Here is a 20,397-nt window from a genome sequence, read left to right on the forward strand (position 1 = left end):
CCTATGTGAGTAGTTCCCTGGCCTTCTCCTGCTCTCAGCAAAAAAGATAAAACATTGCAAGCTGGGACCCATCTTCCGTTTCTCGTCGCAAATTCCAATTATTGGAGAGGCATCGCAATGCCAACTGGGGCTTCTGTGTTCTCATTTTCAGAGTGAATGAGAATTAAGAGCCACGCCAAAGGTGCAGCTTATGTAATTACCGCTCTCAAGGCATCATTAATGACGGCACAGCTTTGTCTAAAACACCAATATACAATGCCCTGTAGTGCTGTTAGTTTCATATTGCTGGGCAATGTACAAATTTACTTTTACTGCACAACGCAGGGAAACCCACAGCTTCCTGCTTCTTTACCATCATATGTATATCCCCTGCCCATCCCCAGAATTATACCAACTGCAGCCTAGGCTTCCATTAACTTGCTTTTCCAGCACCTTGGACAGTGCACAGCAATATCACTATTAACATTGCACCGTTTAGAACAGGGGTCCCTAAACTACGGCCCGGGGGCCGGATGCGGCCCAATCGCCTTCTCAATGTGGCCCACGGACGGTCCGGGAATCAGTGTGTTTTTACATGAGTTGAATGTGCCCTTTTATTTAAAATGCATCTCTGGGTTATTTGCGGGGCCTGCCTGGCGTTTTTACATGAGTAGAATGTGTGCTTTTGTTTAAAACGCATCTCTGGGTTATTTGCGGGGCATAGGAATTCGTTCATATATTTTTTCAAAATATAGTCTGCCCCCCCCCACAAGGTCTGAGGGACAATGGACCGGCCCCCTGTTGAAAAAGTTTGCTGACCCCTGTTTTAGACGATAAGGGACAGGAGAGGGGAAGGTTTGACAACTGTCTCCAGGGCACATTTATGTTTTTCTGTAGGAATACGCACAAAGCTGGGGCGCATTTCAGCGTGTGGGAAGATAATAAATTCAACTATTTCACTGCAAGTTAAATGGCTTCCCAGCACCAGAACTAAGTACCTACAGAGTGAATAAGGCATATGGATTGCTCTGAGCAGATGTTCCCTGCTTATTCCTATCCAAGAACACTTTGCATGCATTTCTGCACATAGTTCTTTGCTGATATACTTTTTTATAACGTCATCCTCTTAGTCCTCTTATTTGGTCCTTTGAAGTTATCTTTTTTCACACTGACAACATTCGGTTATATCTTTCAATTTCTGGTCTCTCTACGTCTTTTCCTTTTCTTCTGGGTTGATAGCTCAACCTTAAGGTAATACTGTATTTCCCTTCCTCTCACCCTCCTCCCCTATTGCTCGTTCATCTGTTGTTGCTTCCACCACCATCTCCTAATAATTTAGGTGTTCCGATTTTCCTCTTCCTTTTCCTTCGAATATTTCTACTTTTGGTAAAGTCTGTAGCTACCTGCTGCTTAATCTAAGATTTGGACTGCTTTTTCAAATTCATTTGGCTCGTTTTTCAGTTTGTCCCTAGTTTCTCTCTCATTTGGATTATTTTAATTCTTCACTAGTCGGTTTAATCTTGGTCTCATCTTCAACCTTTTATTTCAGTTCTTAGTTGCTCTGCTCAACTTATTTATCCTGTTCATATGATCGTATCATTCCATTATGCATTTATCTTTGTTAATTGTCCTATCATTTCCACATTTGGTGCTTTTCAGTACAACCTTACGCACCTTTACTCAGAAATCCTATTTCATTCAATTGGGCTTGCACCTATTTAAATGGATACAGGATTGCCATTCGTGTCAATAACTTTAAAATGTATTGATTCATTGGTTTCTTTGTTTCATTCTCCCTTGTTTTCACTATTTCAAAACCACAGATTCTGTTTTGACGGCATTGCATCCTTTCCCCCATGCCTGTATTTGAAATGCACCACTACGGAAGATTTAATCTGCTAGATCTGTTTTTTCTATTAAAAAAAACCCAAAAGCCTAAAGCCTTATTTCAGGCACAGGCAAACTCGACCCTCTAGATGTTTTGGGACTACAACTCCCATCACCCCTAGCTAACAGGACCAGTGGTCAGGGATGATGGGAATTGTAGTCTCAAAACATCTGGAGGGCCGAGTTTGCCTATGCCTGCCTTATTTGTTTCACTCAGCACACACTAGCATCAGGTGGCCATCATTTATTTATTTTATATATTGCCTTATATATTTAGCTGTTATCAGGTACCCCAAATTAACAGCAACAAGGCTATAAGCCACTTTCATAAACAAAATATAGAAATGATTTGAGCAAGACAAGTTAAGTTACTTTTGACTCAATGCAATCTACTGATACAAATACCTAACTTAGAAAAAAGAAGCTATATAATTAGATGCACCCCAGAAGTACATAAAGCATCCCCATTTAACCGGACATTTGTTCCAACTGAGCTCTCTTTTACGCCAGTCCAGTCAAGAAACCAAACCATGAACAAACTTAACAGGAAACACTTACCATCGATGTCTTGCCCGATAGAAAGTCCAGCCCATTTTCTCTGAAAGAGAACAAAGAGATAGATAGATAGATGACAGATGATACATACATAGATAGATAGATAGATAGATAGACAGACAGACAGACAGACAGGCAGATAGATGTAAGAGCTAGAGAAAAAACATCTCTTCATCACAACTTAAAAAAAAAAATTCAAAAGGGGGAAAAGGATATGCAATTTTTCGCAAGCATGCTACAAGTCATAACCTCTATACAAGATCATGACACTCACATGACTATAGCCTATATGAGAGTCCGGACAGCATAGTGGCTAAAAGTTTGAGCTAACGTCAAGAAGTCGCTGTCTCAGCTCTTTACTTTGCCATCTCCCAAATGTACCACCCTATATGCAACGGGGGGGGGGGGGTGACACCACTGGCCTACCGTACAAGGTTGTTGTTTGGACAAACGAAAAGATAATGCGATGTGTTTTGAATACGCTAAAGTGCGGTATAAAAGCTAGGTATTATGTGCAGGTCCCCCCTGCCTTTTGGAGTGTTTTTGCCTCTAGCCTGCTGAGGAAGAGAGCAATGCCAAGCAAGCAAGTAGGTCTCAAGCGATTTCGTAGCCACATTTGTTCAACTAGGTTTGCAAATCCATAGCACGGATTACGCTGCTCCATTGTTGCACTGACTGCTGAACCCCTATCATATTCTGTTTATTGTTGCTTAGTCATTTCTGACTCTTCGTGACCCCATGGACCAGAGCATGCCAGGCACTCCTGTCTTCCACTGCCTCCCACAGTTTGGCCAGACTCATGTTAGTAGCTTCGAGAACACTGTCCAACCTTCTCGTGCTATGTCGTCCCCTTCTCCTTGTGCCCTCAATCTTTCCCAACATCAGGGTCTTTTCCAGGGAGTCTTCCCTTCATTCTGTCTAAAGCACTGCTAATTAACTTTAAAGTGAACTCTGTCCTTATCTTTCAACTTGTTCTCACCGCAAACTCTGCATTCCTGCTTTCTGAACCACAAATTTCCACTTGCCGTTTCTGTACTGTGTGCATTTTTTCCAGTGGTTCCCTACATTTGAAATGGGGAGATCCAATCTGTTCAACGCCACCCTCACTTTAAGAAGGTGTCTCAAAACTTACTTGTTTCAGTTAGCACTTGCCAACGCAATATATATTTTTAGCTTCCTCTCCTGGTTTTTTCTTCTTCTCTGTTGATTGCTTTGCTTACCAGCATAAGCGTGTGAACAGGATCTCCCTTTAATTTTTTTGCAAAATGCCTAGCTGTATTAGAAACTTAGTAGTTTTATTCAGATTGCTATTTAGCCTGACCCATCTAAGCCTTTTGATTAGGAACATGATCTCTGATGGTAGTTCTGCAGAGCTATCATCTTTATCTTCTCCACTCCTCAAGGCAGGGGAACAGAGGTTTTCCCTAACACCTCCAGATGAGTCGGAGACAGAAACAAAGATTTGCAGCTTGGGAGCAAGCACCATTACATAGTTGTTGAATAAAAAAAGAAAAAAAAACAGAGAGAAAACCCTCTTTTGCAATTCACAGCCCTGTAGGCTATTCAGCCTTTGCTGTTTTGTTGAAAGAGGAGAGGGGAAAAAAATCTCATCTAGCAGTTCACTCCCAAGCTAGATTCACAGGTTCAAAGTTTTTGCTGACACTGCAGGAGGTTCAGGAAAGCCAAGGAGATTAATCACACTCTGCAAAGTGTTGCTGCTAAATATCCAGTGATGCTGGTGCTACCTTTGACAGATTTTTTTTCTGTGTCGAGATTTGCAAGTAACAGACCAATGGGAGATTATTTAACAGCAGCACTGCTTTCCCAGGGAAGCTATAACCTTATGTTCCACATGGCTTGTGTTTAAGAGGGCTGAAGCCATGGCAGGGATCCAAGCAGCAGGCCATTATTATTATTATTATTATTATTATTATTATTATTATTAATATCCTGCCCACTCTGGGCAGCTCCCAACAGAATACTAAAAACACGATAAAAGATCAAACATGAAAAACTTCCCTAAACAGTCCTGCTTTCAGATGTCTTCTAAAAGTCAGATAGTTGTTTATTTCCTTGACATCTGATGGGAGGGCATTCCACAGGGCGGGCACCACCACCAAGAAGGCAACTGCCAGAAGGCCCTTGGAGCTGGACCTCAGTGTCTGGGCTGAACAATGGGGGAGGAGACGCTCCTTCAGGTATACTGGGCCAAGACTGTTTAGGGCTTTAAAGATCAGCACCAGCACTTTGAATTGTGCTCAGAAACATACTGGGAGCCAATGTAGGTCTTTCAGGACTGGTGTTATATGGTCTCGGAGCAGCTGACTGATAGGATGCATCACATGACAGCAGCCATCCTTTCTGAGGAATGAGGTAAGAGATACTTCACAGCTGTCTACTCTCAAGCAATCTTGCTTTCCGCATAACTTTCCTGTAAATTAAATTGCCTTGCCACATCAGATCAAAAGGTTTTTTTAAAGTCCGACGCTCCGATTCCAACAGCGGCTGACCAGATGACCCTGGGAAGCCGACTTTAATATGCGGGTTTTGCATTTTTAAAAACAGACAAACAAAAACAGCCATAATTTTTAGTATGAAGTTCCATTTCGCCCTTGGCAACCAACAGTCAAAACATACCTGCGGTAAACTGAAGGCGATGGTCCCTGGGACAACGGAGGAGTAAGTTCTTAGCGTAAAAACGTATTTGTGGTTCGGGGAGGTCCTCACAAGTACATGCCTGCAAGGGGGAAGAGAAATGAACAAGGATTGTTACACCCCGTACAGAAAGTCTCGGCCTCAATCTTTGGCATCTCCCAGGTAGGGCTGGGATAGAAACCTGAAACCAGGATAAGTCAGTCAATGTAGGCGATATCGAGCTGACTGGACCAACAGTCTGATTCAGTATAAAGCAGCTCCCCTTGGCAAAAAAAAAAAGACCCTCAGAAAACAAGTTCTTCAAGCCACAGTTATATAGCTCTTCCCATGCAGATCCTGGCTGTCAGGAAGAGCAACCGGTGTCAGTTCTGGCTGCCTTGCCCTTGATAAAAGAGCAATTCCTCGTGGGAAGCTGTAATGAATCAGATCTAAGTTAGGGGATGTTCAGAAACCCACGGTGTTTTAGGAGTTAATGGGCTCCCCAGTTTGAGTGGCAGATACCCCTTGGGAGGCGGGACATTCCGCTCTTTAAAAGGAGGGAGCAGCCGTTAGAGAGGAGAGTGGTGACTGGAAGAAGGAGGGTGTGGGGCCAGGTTAGGTTTAGGTTAGGTTAGGTTAGGATCGTTGAAGATGTGTATATGTTGCTGAAAGAAAGAGTTTACACTGTTATGAAACTAAGCTTATGAACCATCACTGAAACCGTTATGTTATGTAAGAAATAAAGACCTCTTATAGTTGAGCTAAGAAAATATCGTCGTTCATTTGGTCCAGCGAGTTATATAGGCTCTTGAGGAGGTGAACTCAGGGAAAGGACAAAACTAACCTGAAGGGTGATAGTTTGTGTCTTGGAGTTCCCTCAGGAGGGGCTAGCGGGCGGAAACCCTGGTATTGCCACAGAGCTGCTAAGAGGGCTTAGCTAACTGATATAGTGAGGGGATCTAATAAAGAGAGACCCCGAACTGTAGGCAAAGGAGAGGTTAACCCCTGAAGCCCAGAGCAGAGGATATAACCGGCCGCGGCCGCTGGACAGGAAAACTCCCGTTACTAAGAGATTCCCAGATTATTAATCAAAGGGAAGTGAAATAACAGACGGACCTCAGAGGGACAGGTGGGGTGCATTGTAATTTGACCCAGAACACCTGATTAAAAATTCACTTAGTAACGAGGGGAGAATCTGAAGTGGAGGTTCGTCGCAGAATCCCACTTCCGTTCTTCAGGAGGTGGCTTTGCGGGCGTCACGACTCGAACACGCGGCGTAGGTGGTTAGGCATTGGAAATTTCCACATGAAAGGGGGAGGGGAGGTAGCGCCATCAACTGCCCCTCAATTGAAGGGGATTCCGGTAAAGGTTTCCGGGGGCATGGCCCTGTCCAAAGCCAGGGGAGCTGAGGGCCTAAGGCACGCCCCTTACGGTGAACACAGGGGGAATTCCGGGAGATGTTCATCACTGGGGTTCCTTACTGGTGGTTAACCCTTCACTGACTCCCAACACACGGGTTGAGGTCGGATATAGCCGATAGGGTCCAATGCCTAAGCCAATACCGCTCATCATCCGTAACCAATAAAGTTGTGGCCTTTACGCCCGTTACAATTGGCATAACGTGTCTGTGTCATTACTTCTACGGGGAGGGGAGGGACATGGCCAGGCAAGGGCCCTTCCCATCAGATCTAGCAGCAGAACAAGTGACGGTGTCTAGTCCAGGAGGATGGGGCAGCTCCTGCTATAGAGCTTTTCCCTCGAGGACATGCACAACACATCCATGAAAGAATAAGAGAATTCCATATAGCGTATAAGGCTGGGATCCAAACTTTCTGCACGGCGACTCCATTAAAATCCATGAGAAAAGTTAGTCATGACAAACTTAAGCCCCACCGATTTCAATGGGAAGAAAATGCAACAAACTTGTTCCGCCACTTTTCCCTGGGAAAACCCGCTGGTTACTGCTGAATCAGGACAAACATCTATCTGTGGAAAACCTGATCCATATCTTTTCCTCGATTCAGTAGTAAACAGCGGGTTTTCCTGGGGAAAGCAGTGGGACCAAAAAAAAGGATTAAAAATTCTCGGACCCGTGACTGGAAATCGCAGGACAAGTGGAATCATGGTTGAGCCCATAATCTGTATCCAATCTACACACGTTTCAGCTTTAGGGCATGCCTGAGCAGGCAGTTTTCTGCAGGGAAAATATCCGTTTCAGGGATTTTACCAGGGTTGGTCTGCAGTATAAATGAAATGTGAATGTCATCCTTCACGGTTGCAGAGAAAAATTGGGAACGCAAAGGAAGCCGCAAACGTACATACACACGTCTCCACTGACTCATAAGGAAGTGACATAAATAGTGTTCTCTCACTAATGTACCGAGAAAGCAGAGTTGCCCATCCCTTACACCGGTTACCATGGGAGCGTCCTCGTCTTTTCCGCCACCACGCTCCCTCCACACGGGCCTTTCTAATCCCAAATGTGACAGGTGCTGAAGAAAAACCATCCATGTAGTCGCTACAAATGAGAATGTGATGGAAAACGGCATGCATTTCTCAGCACTGATAAACATACGTGGCTGCACAATCGTCGATGTTATGAGGTCCCGGCTGATACCACATTGTCGCCACAGAAGGAGGAGCTGGGTGCTGAGGGAGGACAGTCCCCCCCCCCCGGGGTGAAATGTAATTCCCAGATTCTCACCTTTCATTTAAAAAAACAAAGACGTCTCTAACTGTTGTAGAACCTGAAGTACAAGACAAAACGTGCAGACACAGTTCTTCTCATTTTGGGGGTGAGAAATTCGGCTGCTCTCACCTTCTGTGGGTTTTTTTTGGGGGGGGGGGAATACTGCTGGTGCCCATCACCCTTCTTCTTGTTAGGCAATAAAGGTCAGAGGCCTTGGAGGAGGCGAGACTCGTGAAACTTGCAGCGTTGTGTCCATGCATCCTCTGTGCCTCCAAGCCACATTCTCACACCAAACAGGCAGCCGGTAACTGGGTTAGAGGCACTGTAAGCTTCTCAGGGAATGTTTTTGGTGTGGCATTGCCTTCTACAAAGCAGAATCGTTCCTAACAGAAGGCGCCACCTCAAATCTCCACTAGAAGAGATTGGAGTCGTTCTGAGCAGTAGACCTTTAGACTAATGAAACTGCAAGTGCCTAATTGTTCACTTTCAGGAAACATAAACACACATTCGCACCTGAAAGCTTTTTACTACGCCCTCTGGCTGGCGGGTTATGAGTGCTCCACTTTTATGAGGCTCAGGCTCCATTTTTCATTGGTTTATTGCTTGGAGCAGGTAATTGTTTTAGATTTATGCCATTATTTCATGAAGTGCCTTCTATTCCTGTAAGAGAAGCAATCTAAAACAACAACATTTGAATGACTTCTCTCTTTTTTGGCAACGTTCCACCTTTAGGGGATCGGAACCTGGGAGCAATCTATTGCCCAACCTGCCCAGACAATGTCCTGCAATACTCTGGGGATGATGAGCTACGAAAGGCTCTAGGAAACAGCAGGTCCCTGTAAATTATTTCCCCCAGTCACCGCAAGGAAAGGCAAGTTCTCCATTAGAGTGTGAGGAATGATAACCACCAAAACTTACAAGCCAGACTGAAAGTCCTTTTCGTTGACCACCGCACAGTTGCTCAAGGAGAGTTCGTCCGTGGGACATCTCGCAGCTTGCATAGTCTGGGATGGAATCAGAGAAGACGCAAGGAAAGGTCAGAGCAGCAAGACATCATCGGACATGTATACAAGACGGCTTTGCTCTCTAAGGTCCACGTTTTAATTAGCATGAGGGAACGGGAAAGGCAAATCAGCTGCACTCGCTTGGCATTCAGAATACTAGTACAGTGGTACCTCTGGTTGCCAACGGGATCCGTTCCGGAGCCCAGTTCGCAACATGAGCAGCGCGCAACCTGAAGCACTGCGTCTGCGCATGTGCGCGGCACAATTCGGCGCTTCTGCGCATGCACAAAGCGCGATTTCACGCTTCTGCGCATGTGCGACGTGCCAAACCCGGAAGTAACCTGTTCCGGTATTTCCGGGTTCGGCGCGTTCATAACCTGTGACGAACGCTACCAGAGGTATGACTGTACAGTGGTACCTTGGTTCTCGAACTTAATCCGTTCCGGAAGTCTGTTCAACTCCCGAAACCGTTCGAAAACCAAGGCACGGCTTCCGATTGGCTTCAGGAGCTTCCTGCACTCAAGCGGAAACCGAGTCGGACATTCGGCTTCCGGAAAATGTACGCAAACTGGAAAACGTACTTCCGGGTTTTCAGGAGCCGATTTGTTCAGGAGCCAAGCTGTTCGAGTACCAAGGAACCACTGTACTCTAAAGGGACACCTCCGCAAAACAAACATGTTAGTTGTGCATGTGGGAACCTGCTTCTGAGGACACTCATGACAGAGAGGAGGAAGGAAACCAATCAGACAAAGGAAGCAAAGCTGTGTAATAATAAATAATAATAATTTTATTATTTATACCCCGCCCATCTGGCTGGGTTGTGTCGCTTTGGAACGAGACTCTCATGACTGTATGGCTTCACCATACAAGGGTCCTTGTACATTGAGAGCCAGGACATCAAGGAAGAAAAGAAAAAGGCCAACCTTTCCTTTGATTTTTATTATTATTATTATTATTATTATTATTATTCAGATTTCTATACCCCCCCCCCTTCGTCAAAAGATCCCAGGTTGGTTCACAAGACAAAAATACAAGATAAAAAGCACACACTAAATAGTTAAAACAGAAAAAACAGAACAAAACAACGTCTCCTCCCACAAACACATTTTAAAGGCTGTAGAATATATATCAGCCAAAGGCCTGGTTGAAGAATATATTGCCCAACCTGCCCAGATAACATCCTGTAGAGGTTTTACTTAAGACAATTGTATCACATCTTTAAAAAAACCCCGAAAAACAAGTCCTCAAAGAATTTTGTGGCAAAAAGAACAAGCTACAAAATACAACAAACAGACCTCGTTAACAATTAGAGAGTTAATTTGACAGAGAGTTGAGTTTTATTCAGGGTTGGTTATTTGCCCCGTGTTATGATTTTACGATTTTATTATGTTTTAATTATTTTATCACACACTGCCATGCTGTTCGTCTTGCCAGTTGGTGATTTATATATGCTCTTAGGTAGAAAACAAATTAAAGAGCAACCAAAACTATCACAGATACAGGAGGCAGCATCTAAAGCCCATTGGCCTAAGAATTTTTATTTTTTATTTTTGGATAACTGAAGATAATGGTTTATGGAAAGTGGCTTTATTAGGTGTTCTACTGGAGTAGATGAAGTGAATAATGTTTCTATATTTAGCGGGCAAATGAAGAGTCGCAAGTTCCTTAGCTTCTGTTATTTCTAGTGGAACAAGTCAAGAAAAGGCACCCCCATACTTTTTTCTGAAGCTCTGTATCAGCTCTCCAGACCATGATAATTTTGAGACAGGGGTCCCCTTGAGTCCCCCACAACACACATCCCACAAGCAGCACTCAAAATCTGTCAGGCACCAGGCACGTTTTGCATTTAGCTATCGGCTACGTGCGACCAAGCGAAGATGTCCAGGCACCACTAGGTTGGCACCTGATCATATCTGTCAAGTCTCCCTTTTTTTGCGGGGAAACTCCCTTATTCCAAGCCGTTTCCCGCTGCTATCCCTGTTTTTTATATCCCTTAAATTTCCCTTATTGAAAGGGAATATTCCTTTCCCCAGGCACGTCTCTACCCTGTGGCGCCAGTGGCACGGGGAACCAGGGCCGGGCGGCAAGCTGAGTGTCCGGGAAGGAGAGTTGGAGTCTGGGGAGAGCAGAACTTCTCCCCCTCCGCAATCCTAGAGCGCCGCTGAGGGAGGAGGAGGAGCCAGAGGAGGAGAGTCCACCACCCACCCACCTCCCCGCCCGCGCAGCTGGAGAACCATGCTAGGGAAAGAAGCCATGCTTCCCAAACTTCCTGCCCCACGTTCCTCAACATCCGGCTGCCGAGCGCATGCCAAGTGTGAGGAGAGAGCCGTGTCGGAGACCCTTAAAAGTTCTCCTGGATCTGAAAAAAACACTGAGAAGTGGGCTCCGTGGGTTGCCCGTGAAGCCGCCTGGACCTTTAACTCCCACCCCACCCCACCCCACCCACGTGCCTCTTTCTCGCTCCATCGCCCCCCATCATCTTCGCAGGGACAGCAAGAGCCGCATGGCTCATCCAGGGAAGGAGGGGGGGCAAAGCAGGCAGAGACAGGAGGAGACGGCGAGGGAGGCTTTTTTTGGGTGGGGGTGACGTAGAGAGCTTTCTCTCCCTCTTCCTCTGGTGGGTCTCTAACCCCCACCCCCACCCCGCCTCCACAACCAACAGAAACACACACACAGTCACAGCCAAGTTGAGAGTGGCAGAGATGTCTTTGAAAAAGGGTCTCTTAATAAAGGATGCTGCTGGTGGGGAACGATCAGGCTGGGATATCTCCACCATCTGGAGATGCCTGCCTGGGGATGCCTGGATCTTGACTGTTTTCACATACTAGCAACACATCCTGTGGAATTCTACCCATTATATTTTATCTGCGCAATCAGGGTGAATTTCAGGAACCAACAAGTCATACCGAAAAATAAAGACTTTTGAGCCGTCTGGTCCAAAAATGGCAACTAAGCATTCCGTTTTAACTCTGGTTTAAGGAGCCATTTGGTACGTAGCTTATGTATCAGAGTTCCGAACACTGCCCACAAGTCAGGCATTTGGGACCTGAGAAATTATCACAGGTTATCCACATGCATGGTGCCTTATGTAGCTGCGCAAGCAAAAATAAGACAATTTGGCGCTTCGCAAGCAGATTACGATCTAAAAATGGCTCTGAACCGCTAGTCAGGAGAGCCTCACGTCCTGACATATATTGTGCATGCAAACCCATGGCATTAATTTCCACAACACAGAGGACAAGATTAACTTGGGCACTGATCTGCCGCAAGACAAGAGAGCAAGAGTGCGCAGCAGAAATGATCTGTGAGTCATCTGAAGCCTGACAGGGAGCAAAACGGGTGAACCCAAAGCAATATGAAAATCCGTGCTGTGGCTGAGGACGTGGGGTGCCTCAAGCTCTCTTCCAAAAAGAGAAGAGGCCAAGAACAGAGTGCCCTCAAAAGTGCAGTAGGGAACATAAATAAGGGAACAATGCTAATGGCTCGTCCTGTTAGATCCATCAGGTTCTTCAAAGAAGTATCTCCACATGCAGTCAGGAAGCAAAGTGTAAATCTGCCTTCTCCAAAACAATGCAACGCAGAAGGCAAGCTAAGTGACGCAGTTTAGTTTAGTTTATTATTTATTTCCTTCAGATTACATAAAATATATGGTGGGCTAACCAGGCATTTGTTTTTAGATGCTTTCATCCTGTGGTTTTATTGGCTTCAGGTTGTATTTCTGTTTTTAATGATGCCGTAAAAAGGTATTGTATAGGGCTTAGAGATTTAAAAGTATTAAGAAGATTATAAATGCTTTTCAATCAGGGGTTATTAAATGTCTCCACCCTCCCCACAGAGCACCTGAAAATGGGTGAGGGGTCTCGGTGGAACACATCATGATCTTTCTGCCTGTTTTAGCAATGGTGACGCACCGTGCTAGATGTTGAATGGGTTTCTGTGATGTCTTTAATGGCTTCTTTTATTCCGCATAGATTGCATCTTATTGTATTACAATTTAAAAGCAGCCATAAAACTAAAAATCACTATGAATATGCCATGTGGTGGAATATTCAACCAGAAATCCACAGACCTGCCGCGGGCCACCTGAATGAAGCCTGCAGACCGCTGGTGGTCTACAGACCACCGTTTGAGAACCCCAGTTTTGAATAAAGAGAAATGTGAAGAAGAGTTTGGATTTGATAGCCCGCTTTTCACTACCCGAAGGAGTCTCAAAGCGGCTAACATTCTACTTTCCCTTCCTCCCCCACAACAAACACTCTGTGAGGTGAGTGGGGCTGAGAGACTTCAGAGAAGTGTGACTAGCCCAAGGTCACCCAGCAGTTGCATGTGGAGGAGTGGAGACACGAACCCGGTTCCCCAGATTACGAGTCTACCGTTCTTAAGCACTACACCACACTGGCTCATACTGAGCCTTGCCTCCCATGCTGACTGCAGACCATACGCACACGATCACACCTTTGTATGTCATATTAGTCTACTGCCTCCCGCCCCAACCTTTTCCATGCTAGCATCACCCCACCTGGGAACTGGAGAGGTGTCAGTCTGAGAAGCAGCTGTAATATGGGACTCCTCTGTCTGTCTGTCTGTCTCTCACACTTACACAAGCTTAGAATCACAGAATCATAGAGCTGGAAGAGACCCCAAGGGTCATCTAGTTTCCTTTCCATGCAGGAATCTCAGCTCAAGCATCCATGACAGGTGGCCATCCAACCTCTGCTTAAAAACCTCCAAGGAAGGAGAGTCCACAACCTCCTTAGCGAGACCGTTCCACTGTCAAACAGCACTTACTGTCAGAAAGCTCTTCCTGATGTTCAGTCGGAATCCTCTTCCCCTTAGCTTAAAGCCGTTGGTTCAAGTCCTACCTTCCACAGCAGGGGGAAACAAGCTTGCTCCATCTTCCATGTCACAGCCCTTCAGATATCTGAAGATGGCTATCTTATCCCCTCTCAGCCTCCTCTTTTCCAGGCTAAATATACCCAGCTCCTTCAACCGTTCCTCATAAGGCTTGGCTTCTAGACCCTTGATCATCCTAGTTGACCTCCTCTGCACACGTTTCACCTTGTCACCATCTGCTTAAATTGTGGCACCTTGAATGGGACACAGTATTCCAGGTGGGGTCTGACCAAGTAATAAAAGAGTGGTGCTATTGCTATCCTTGAGCTGGATACTATTCTGCTGATGCAGCCTAGAATAGCATTTGCCTTTTTTGCTGCTGCATCACACCGTTGACTCATGTAAAGCTTGTGGTCCACCTTATCAGCCTTTAGCCAGAATATTTGAGAGAGAGAGAGAGAGAGAGAGAGAAAGAAGCCGATAGTCTGAGTAATCTGGTAGATGTCCAAGCTCTCATGCCACCAATCACAACACTACTGTAGCTGTACAATAAATCACAATGAACATCGGTTCTTGGCCAGGTACATGTTATATAATGTGCAGATCTAGCAATTGCCACATGAGACACAGAGCTTCTGAAAAATCAAGCACAGGATCTGCAGATGCAGCCCTAAGTTATGCTACGTCATTGATGCTTTGTTTATGTTTCAATAACTGCCTTGGGTGCTGAATGGGAAAAAAGCACCAGGCAGAGGGGCTCTGGGCTCCTTTGGTGCTGAGGCCTGCTCAGATTCTGCCCTGGCGTTTTGGACCTCAGCAGATGCATTGTTTTGTCAACCTGTAAACCTGCTTCTCAGGCAGCGGGGGGGGGGGGAGAAGGACTTGGGTGGGTTGCCTTGAAAAGTCTGGAAGTAAAGGTAGAGAATTTGGGCTTATCAGCACAACTGTCTCAAAAGCCAGAGGTTGTGCCAAAAATACGGCATGTGCCAAACCTGGGGAAGAAAGGGAACTAAATTATCAGCATCCCATTATTTAAAGCTGCCTAGAGCCTTCAAATGTCACCCAGGGCTGCCACAGTTCGGCAGTGGTGGGGCACGAAATCTCTTGGAGATTTAAATGCTATTTTGTAACCTGCTCTGCAGGGATTAGAGAGTTAAGCTTTTTCCTATGTCACATGAAGAGCATCACACACACATACACACACACACATACACACATAAATGCAAAACAGTATCTCCTAAGTCAGGGGTTAGCAAACTTTTTCAGCAGGAGGCCGGTCCACTGTCCCTCAGACCTTGTGGGGGGCCAGACTATATTTTGGAGGGGGGGAAATGAACGAATTCCTAGGCCCCACAAATAACCCAGAGATTCATTTTAAATAAAAGTACACATTCTACTCATGTAAAAACACCAGGCAGGCCCCACAAATAACCCAGAGATGCATTTTAAATAAAAAGACACATTCTACTCATGTAAAAACATGCTGATTCCCAGACCGCCCGTGGGCCAGATTGAGAAGGCGATTGGGCCGCATCCGGCCCCCGGGTTGTGAATTTTCCCATTCTTAAGAGAGTACCAACAGAAAGCCGGGGGGGGCGCACATTCAGGCCATGCGCCAGAGGTTCCCCACACCTGTTGGAGGTACTCACAGAAATTTGGGTTTGACAGGAAGATAGCAGGTTTTGGGGGATAAAACTACTATACAGCTGTTGTTCCGTTTCCTCGGTAGAATGACATTCAAAAGGTGTCCAAAACAGAGAAAAACCAGTCATTCCCCCATCCAAAAACCCTAGTTAATAGTCTTTTCCTCGCAGAAAACCGAGTGCCTGTTGCCTTTGCTCTTGTCTCATTTCCCCACTGTTCTGGTGCTGGTGACAGCGTTTTCCAACTCACATATTCAGAAGAGCAGGTGTAGACAGAAGCTATCTGAAAACCTGCATCTTGACAGAAAGGATTTGTGACTCACTAACAACAACAGCAGCAACAACAACAGCAGCAACAACAAAAGCTCTCTCTCTTTCTAAAAGCTGCTGAAACGAAGAACGTTTGGGCAAAAACCGTAAGTCACCTATTTTTGTATGAAGGAGCATTCCATCACGCAAAATACAGTATGCAGTTTGAAGTGGGGCATTTCAGTTTAGTGTGAAGCCCAGTCTTGGCACTGAGCCTGCCTTGGTCGCCCAGGCTGGTGACATTTCTTGGGAGAGAGGTGAGGGAGTGTGACCCTGTTCGTTCTCCTTGACCTCTCCCAAGACTTTTGATACCATTGGCGAGAGCATCCTTCTGACATGGCCCCAGGGGCTGGGGACTGAGAGCGCTGTGCTACAATGGCGCCACTCCTGCCTTCAAGGCCGGCGAGTAGTTATGGGTGGGCTACTGCTTGCCACCATGTGACGCAGGTGGCGCTGTGGTCTAAACCACTGAGCCTCTTGGGCTTGCCGATCAGAAGGTTGGCGGTTCGAATCCCCACGACGGAGTGAGCTCCCGTTGCTCTGTCCCAGCTCCTGCCAACCTAGCAGTTCGAAAGCATGCCAGTGCCAGTAGATAAATAGCTACCACTGTGGCGGGAAGGTAAACGGTGTTTCCATGCGCTCTGGTTTCTGTCACGGTGTCCCGTTGTGCCAGGTGCGCTTTAGTCATGCTGGCCACATGACCCGGAAAGCTGTCTGTGGACAAACGCCAGCGCCCTCGGCCTGAAAGCGAGATGAGCGCCGCAGCCCCATAGTCACCTTTGACTGGACTTAACCGTCCAGGGCTCCTTTACCTTTTTACCATTGTGAGTTGCCTGCTGGCATCCTACAGAGTTCCATCTTGTTACCCAAACAGGGCTCTTGGTTTGTGTAATTTTAATGGGAGCCCTCCCATCGTCCATTCCACCTAGCAAGGAACTTTGAAAGCAAAAGGATTTCCAAGCAGATTGCAATATGGCATGGAAAGAGTTTTGCGGCGATGCTGAAACCCTTGCCCCTACCCCGCCAGCCTAGGTTTGGGAGAATTATCTGGGTTTTTTCTCCCCAAGGAGCGAACATACAGGCTATTTCTATTACTGGAAATCTATCCTTTTCTGCATCCTGGGGGAAAGGGAGAACTTGAAGCATTTCCTAAAGACAACAGCTCTTCACGTGACCATAATGAGAAGCTTCAAGCACTGTTATTCTGCAGAAGAAAACCTTATGCAAGAGTTGTGTAATTTGTGTGTCAAATGTTACAGTTAGATACCAGTACAACCTTCACTCTCCTCACAGCCCAAGCCTATCCATATTTACTCAGAAACGGGGAGAAAACACCTTGCTGATTTTAACAGTTCTCCTGCCAACCTAGCAGTTCAAAAGCACGTCAAAGTGCAAGTAGATAAATAGGTACTGCTCCGGTGGGAAGGTAAACGGCGTTTCCGTGCGCTGCTCTGGTTTCGCCAGAAGCGGCTTAGTCATGCTGGCCACATGACCTGGAAAAACTGTCTGCGGACAAACGTCGGCTCCCTCGGCCAGTAAAGCGAGATGAGCAACCCCAAAGTCGTTCGCGACTGCACTTAACTGTCAGGGGGTCCCTTTACCTTTACCTTACTTCCAAAACAATTCTGCTTAAGACAATTTATTAATGAAACCACGTTTGTGCCTCAGAGGGAGATGAAAACAAGGGAAACCATTTGTGCAGGGACAAGAAGAGAGACTTTCTAAGACCCAGTAAATATCCACAGTATCAAATGGCATCACAGGTAACAAACAAATCATATCTGATTTGGGTTTCAATGCTCACCTAAGAAGAGTGAACAAAACTCTCAAACATATTGAATAGGAAATGTGTTTGATTGTTTTTCGCTCAAGCTTTGAGTCTGGAATTTGTTAATTGTGAATTCCTGTAAGAACAGACCTGATCTGCAACTTCTGGACTGCCTTTCACACTTCCCAAATACTATGACGCTCAAAATATGTTTAGAAATGTGTGGTTTGAGAGAACACACATTTTTTGATACTTATTTAAGTTAACATCTACATGCACGTTTTTGTGAGGACGAAAAGAAAAGTTGCAGATAAAGGTAGAAATGGGGTGGAGATAAGCCACAAATGAACATATGAAAAAACAAGATGAGCTAGAATTAGATACCTGCCTGTCCCTAGTTCTTGAGGCCACCGAGAAAAGTTAACTCCACGGAAAACATATGAATAGCATCTACGCTGACAGGGTGTTGATGCCAGAAATCTGGTGATTTAAATTGCCCTGGCAATTTCAGCTAAAGGATCCCCTCCTTGCTGTAGATTGTTATATAAGAAGATAGCTTCCCAGCTAAGAGCATGCACCTTCTACATGAGGTATAATTTCTGCCACACACAAGGCCAAATATCAGCTGAGGGCAACAGATGCTTCTGAGAGCTCATGCACCCCACAGGGTGATTCACATGTTTATGGTGGAGCAAGATAAACAGAGAACTCTATGTCAACTTAAAGGTAAAGGGTAAAGGGACCCCTGACCATTAGGTCTAGTCACAGACGACTCTGGGGTTGCGGCGCTCATCTCGCTTTATTGGCCGAGGGAGCCGGTGTACAGCTTCCGGGTCATGTGGCCAGCATGACAAAGCCGATTCTGGCGAACCAGAGCAGCGCACGGAAACGCCGTTTACCTTCCCGCCGGAGTGGTACCTATTTATCTACTTGTACTTTGACGTGCTTTCGAACTGCTAGGTTGGCAGGAGCAGGGACTGAGCAATGGAAGCTCACCCCATCGCAGGGATTCGAACTGCCGACCTTCTGATCGGCAAGCCCTAGGCTCTGTGGTTTAACCCACAGCGCCAACCGCGTCCCTTAGGGGACCCGTGTTGACTTAGGGGACTCATAATCGCAGACCTGCCTGGCCACATACGACAAGCAGAACCTCTCAGTTCAACTGTGAGAACCCACTGACCCAGAGACGGAGACCAAAACGATACTCTTTGTAAAATGGTATTTGTGCGTTTCATTGGTCACTGAGCATGTATGTGCCTGAGATGCATGTCAGCGATCACTTATGAATGAGCGATGGATAAATTAGGCCTTCTTCCTTGATTTGTACGAAGGGAAAGAAGCAACTTTTAGTGTCTGCTGAAATGTGAAGATGGGCAACGCAGAGGGTGATTTATCACAGTACTATAATTCATTGCAGGAAAGATGGCCTATGTGTGTCTGACAAGAAGTTTATGCCACTCATCCGGGCCTGCAAATATGAGAGAGTGACTGCCCACCTTGTGTTCCACTCACGGAGACTAGTCTTCCTCATCTTCTAAATCCTCACCATGGTGTTGCTGTTCGTTTCACCTCTCGCCAATCTTAGTGTGGGATACCCCAAGCATTGGCCTGGTCACAGTTACAGGGATAGTGTCATGTGTGCAATCTCCATTTGCTCAGTCTTGTATACTGAGAGGTCCGGAGGGTGGCAACACGAGAATGGGGCCTTCTCTGCAGTGGCTCCCCGTCTGTGGAATGCTCTCCCCAGGGAGGTTCGCCTGATGCCTTCATTATACACCTTTAGGCACCAGGCAAAAGCATTCCTTTATAAACAGGCCTTTGATTGATTTGACATCCTATGCCCTTTTAAAATGTTTTTTTTTTTTTAGGTTGTTGTTTTTATTTTGATTATATATTTTGTGGTTTTATATTTTGCTTCTGTTCTGTGAACCACCCTGAGACCTCCGGATATAGGGCAGTATATAAATTCAATAAATTAATAATACTACTACAGCAGTTAGAAAGGACATAGAGAGCCTATGTCATTGTCGCCCCAGAGTGTGCATTCAGCATCTCCAATAATTAAGCAGAATCAACACAACTAATGGGAAGGGGTTACTTAGGAAATCTTTTCCAGTATGTACCAGTTAATATGACAAAGGGCCAGTTAAATCCTTGGTTCACTTTCTGTTGCGCCATGCCTGCTTCCTTGAACCAGAAAGCAATAAGTATGGATGGGCTTTTAAATACTTTTTGCATTCTGCCTACAAAATTCTTTATAGTTATCGGTCAGAGTTATCGCGAGCGTTTTGAGACCTGACCACTGTCACTTCCTCCTTACTCTAATTGAGAAGTGTCCCAATGGAGGGAGCTCACTGCCATTTATTTCAATGCTAGTTTCTGCATTTTAAGCCAAATCCTACAGGCATACGCTGCTGTTCTCACAACTCAGGCAACGGGTTTTTCATTGAACCATTCCCACAAGCCAGTGGAATAACCAAACCTGCTACAATTCTGGATGGTGCCTTTTTGCGGAAAAAGCACTATTACGCTTCCAAAATCCCCAGTCACCTGTTGGGTTACATCCTGGTTTGTTCCCCTATATATCATCCCTCCCGAAGCTTCCTTAATCTGCCACGATCTGCAGGGAGGGAGAACATTTTAAATGATCCTGAATCAACACTCGTCCTTCTATAAATGGATATTCTTCGTGGCATGAGGCCAATAAGCCTTTTTGGTTGTTGGGGAGTATCTGCGTAACAGAAGATAAACAAACCTGAGAAAGGTACATCCATTAGCCTTTCCCCAACTGCTCCACTGCTAACCTGCTGCCTGCAGTGCACCCGTCATTCTAGAGGACGCAAAGTACTAGGCACATGTTGGGGACACTGGGAAAATAAAGCGACAGCAATCTGATGCTGCAACCAGCAGCATCGCCATGAGTTCGGTCCATATGCAACCCGAAGACAGAGTCTTCTGCCTGCGAGCCAAGTGTGCATTGCAGCAAAGGTGCTCACCGCATAAACATCTTGATCCTCCTAGCTTTTTCACCCACCAGACACTCTTGTTCCAAAGGGAGGAAGCAACGCAGTAACAGCTTATTAACTCCAGGTCACC

At 45.8% G+C, this 20,397-nt stretch overlaps 1 protein-coding gene across 5 annotated transcripts in view; it reads right to left on the minus strand.

Moving 5' to 3' along the window:
* The window catches only part of NSF (N-ethylmaleimide sensitive factor, vesicle fusing ATPase), a 79,128-nt gene that overhangs the window by 57,674 nt on the left and 1,057 nt on the right, over positions 1-20,397 (minus strand). For all 5 annotated transcript variants that reach the window (XM_033169374.1, XM_033169375.1, XM_033169377.1 and 2 more), the window contains exons 2-4: positions 8,663-8,748; positions 5,059-5,158; positions 2,425-2,464 (exon numbers count right to left, since the gene is read on the minus strand). In XM_033169374.1, the coding sequence (XP_033025265.1) occupies positions 2,425-2,464; positions 5,059-5,158; positions 8,663-8,748 (226 nt within the window). The remainder of the gene's footprint in view (positions 1-2,424; positions 2,465-5,058; positions 5,159-8,662; positions 8,749-20,397) is intronic.

The sequence above is a fragment of the Lacerta agilis genome, chromosome 14 (assembly GCF_009819535.1).
Source record: "Lacerta agilis isolate rLacAgi1 chromosome 14, rLacAgi1.pri, whole genome shotgun sequence".
Taxonomy (NCBI): domain Eukaryota; kingdom Metazoa; phylum Chordata; class Lepidosauria; order Squamata; family Lacertidae; genus Lacerta; species Lacerta agilis.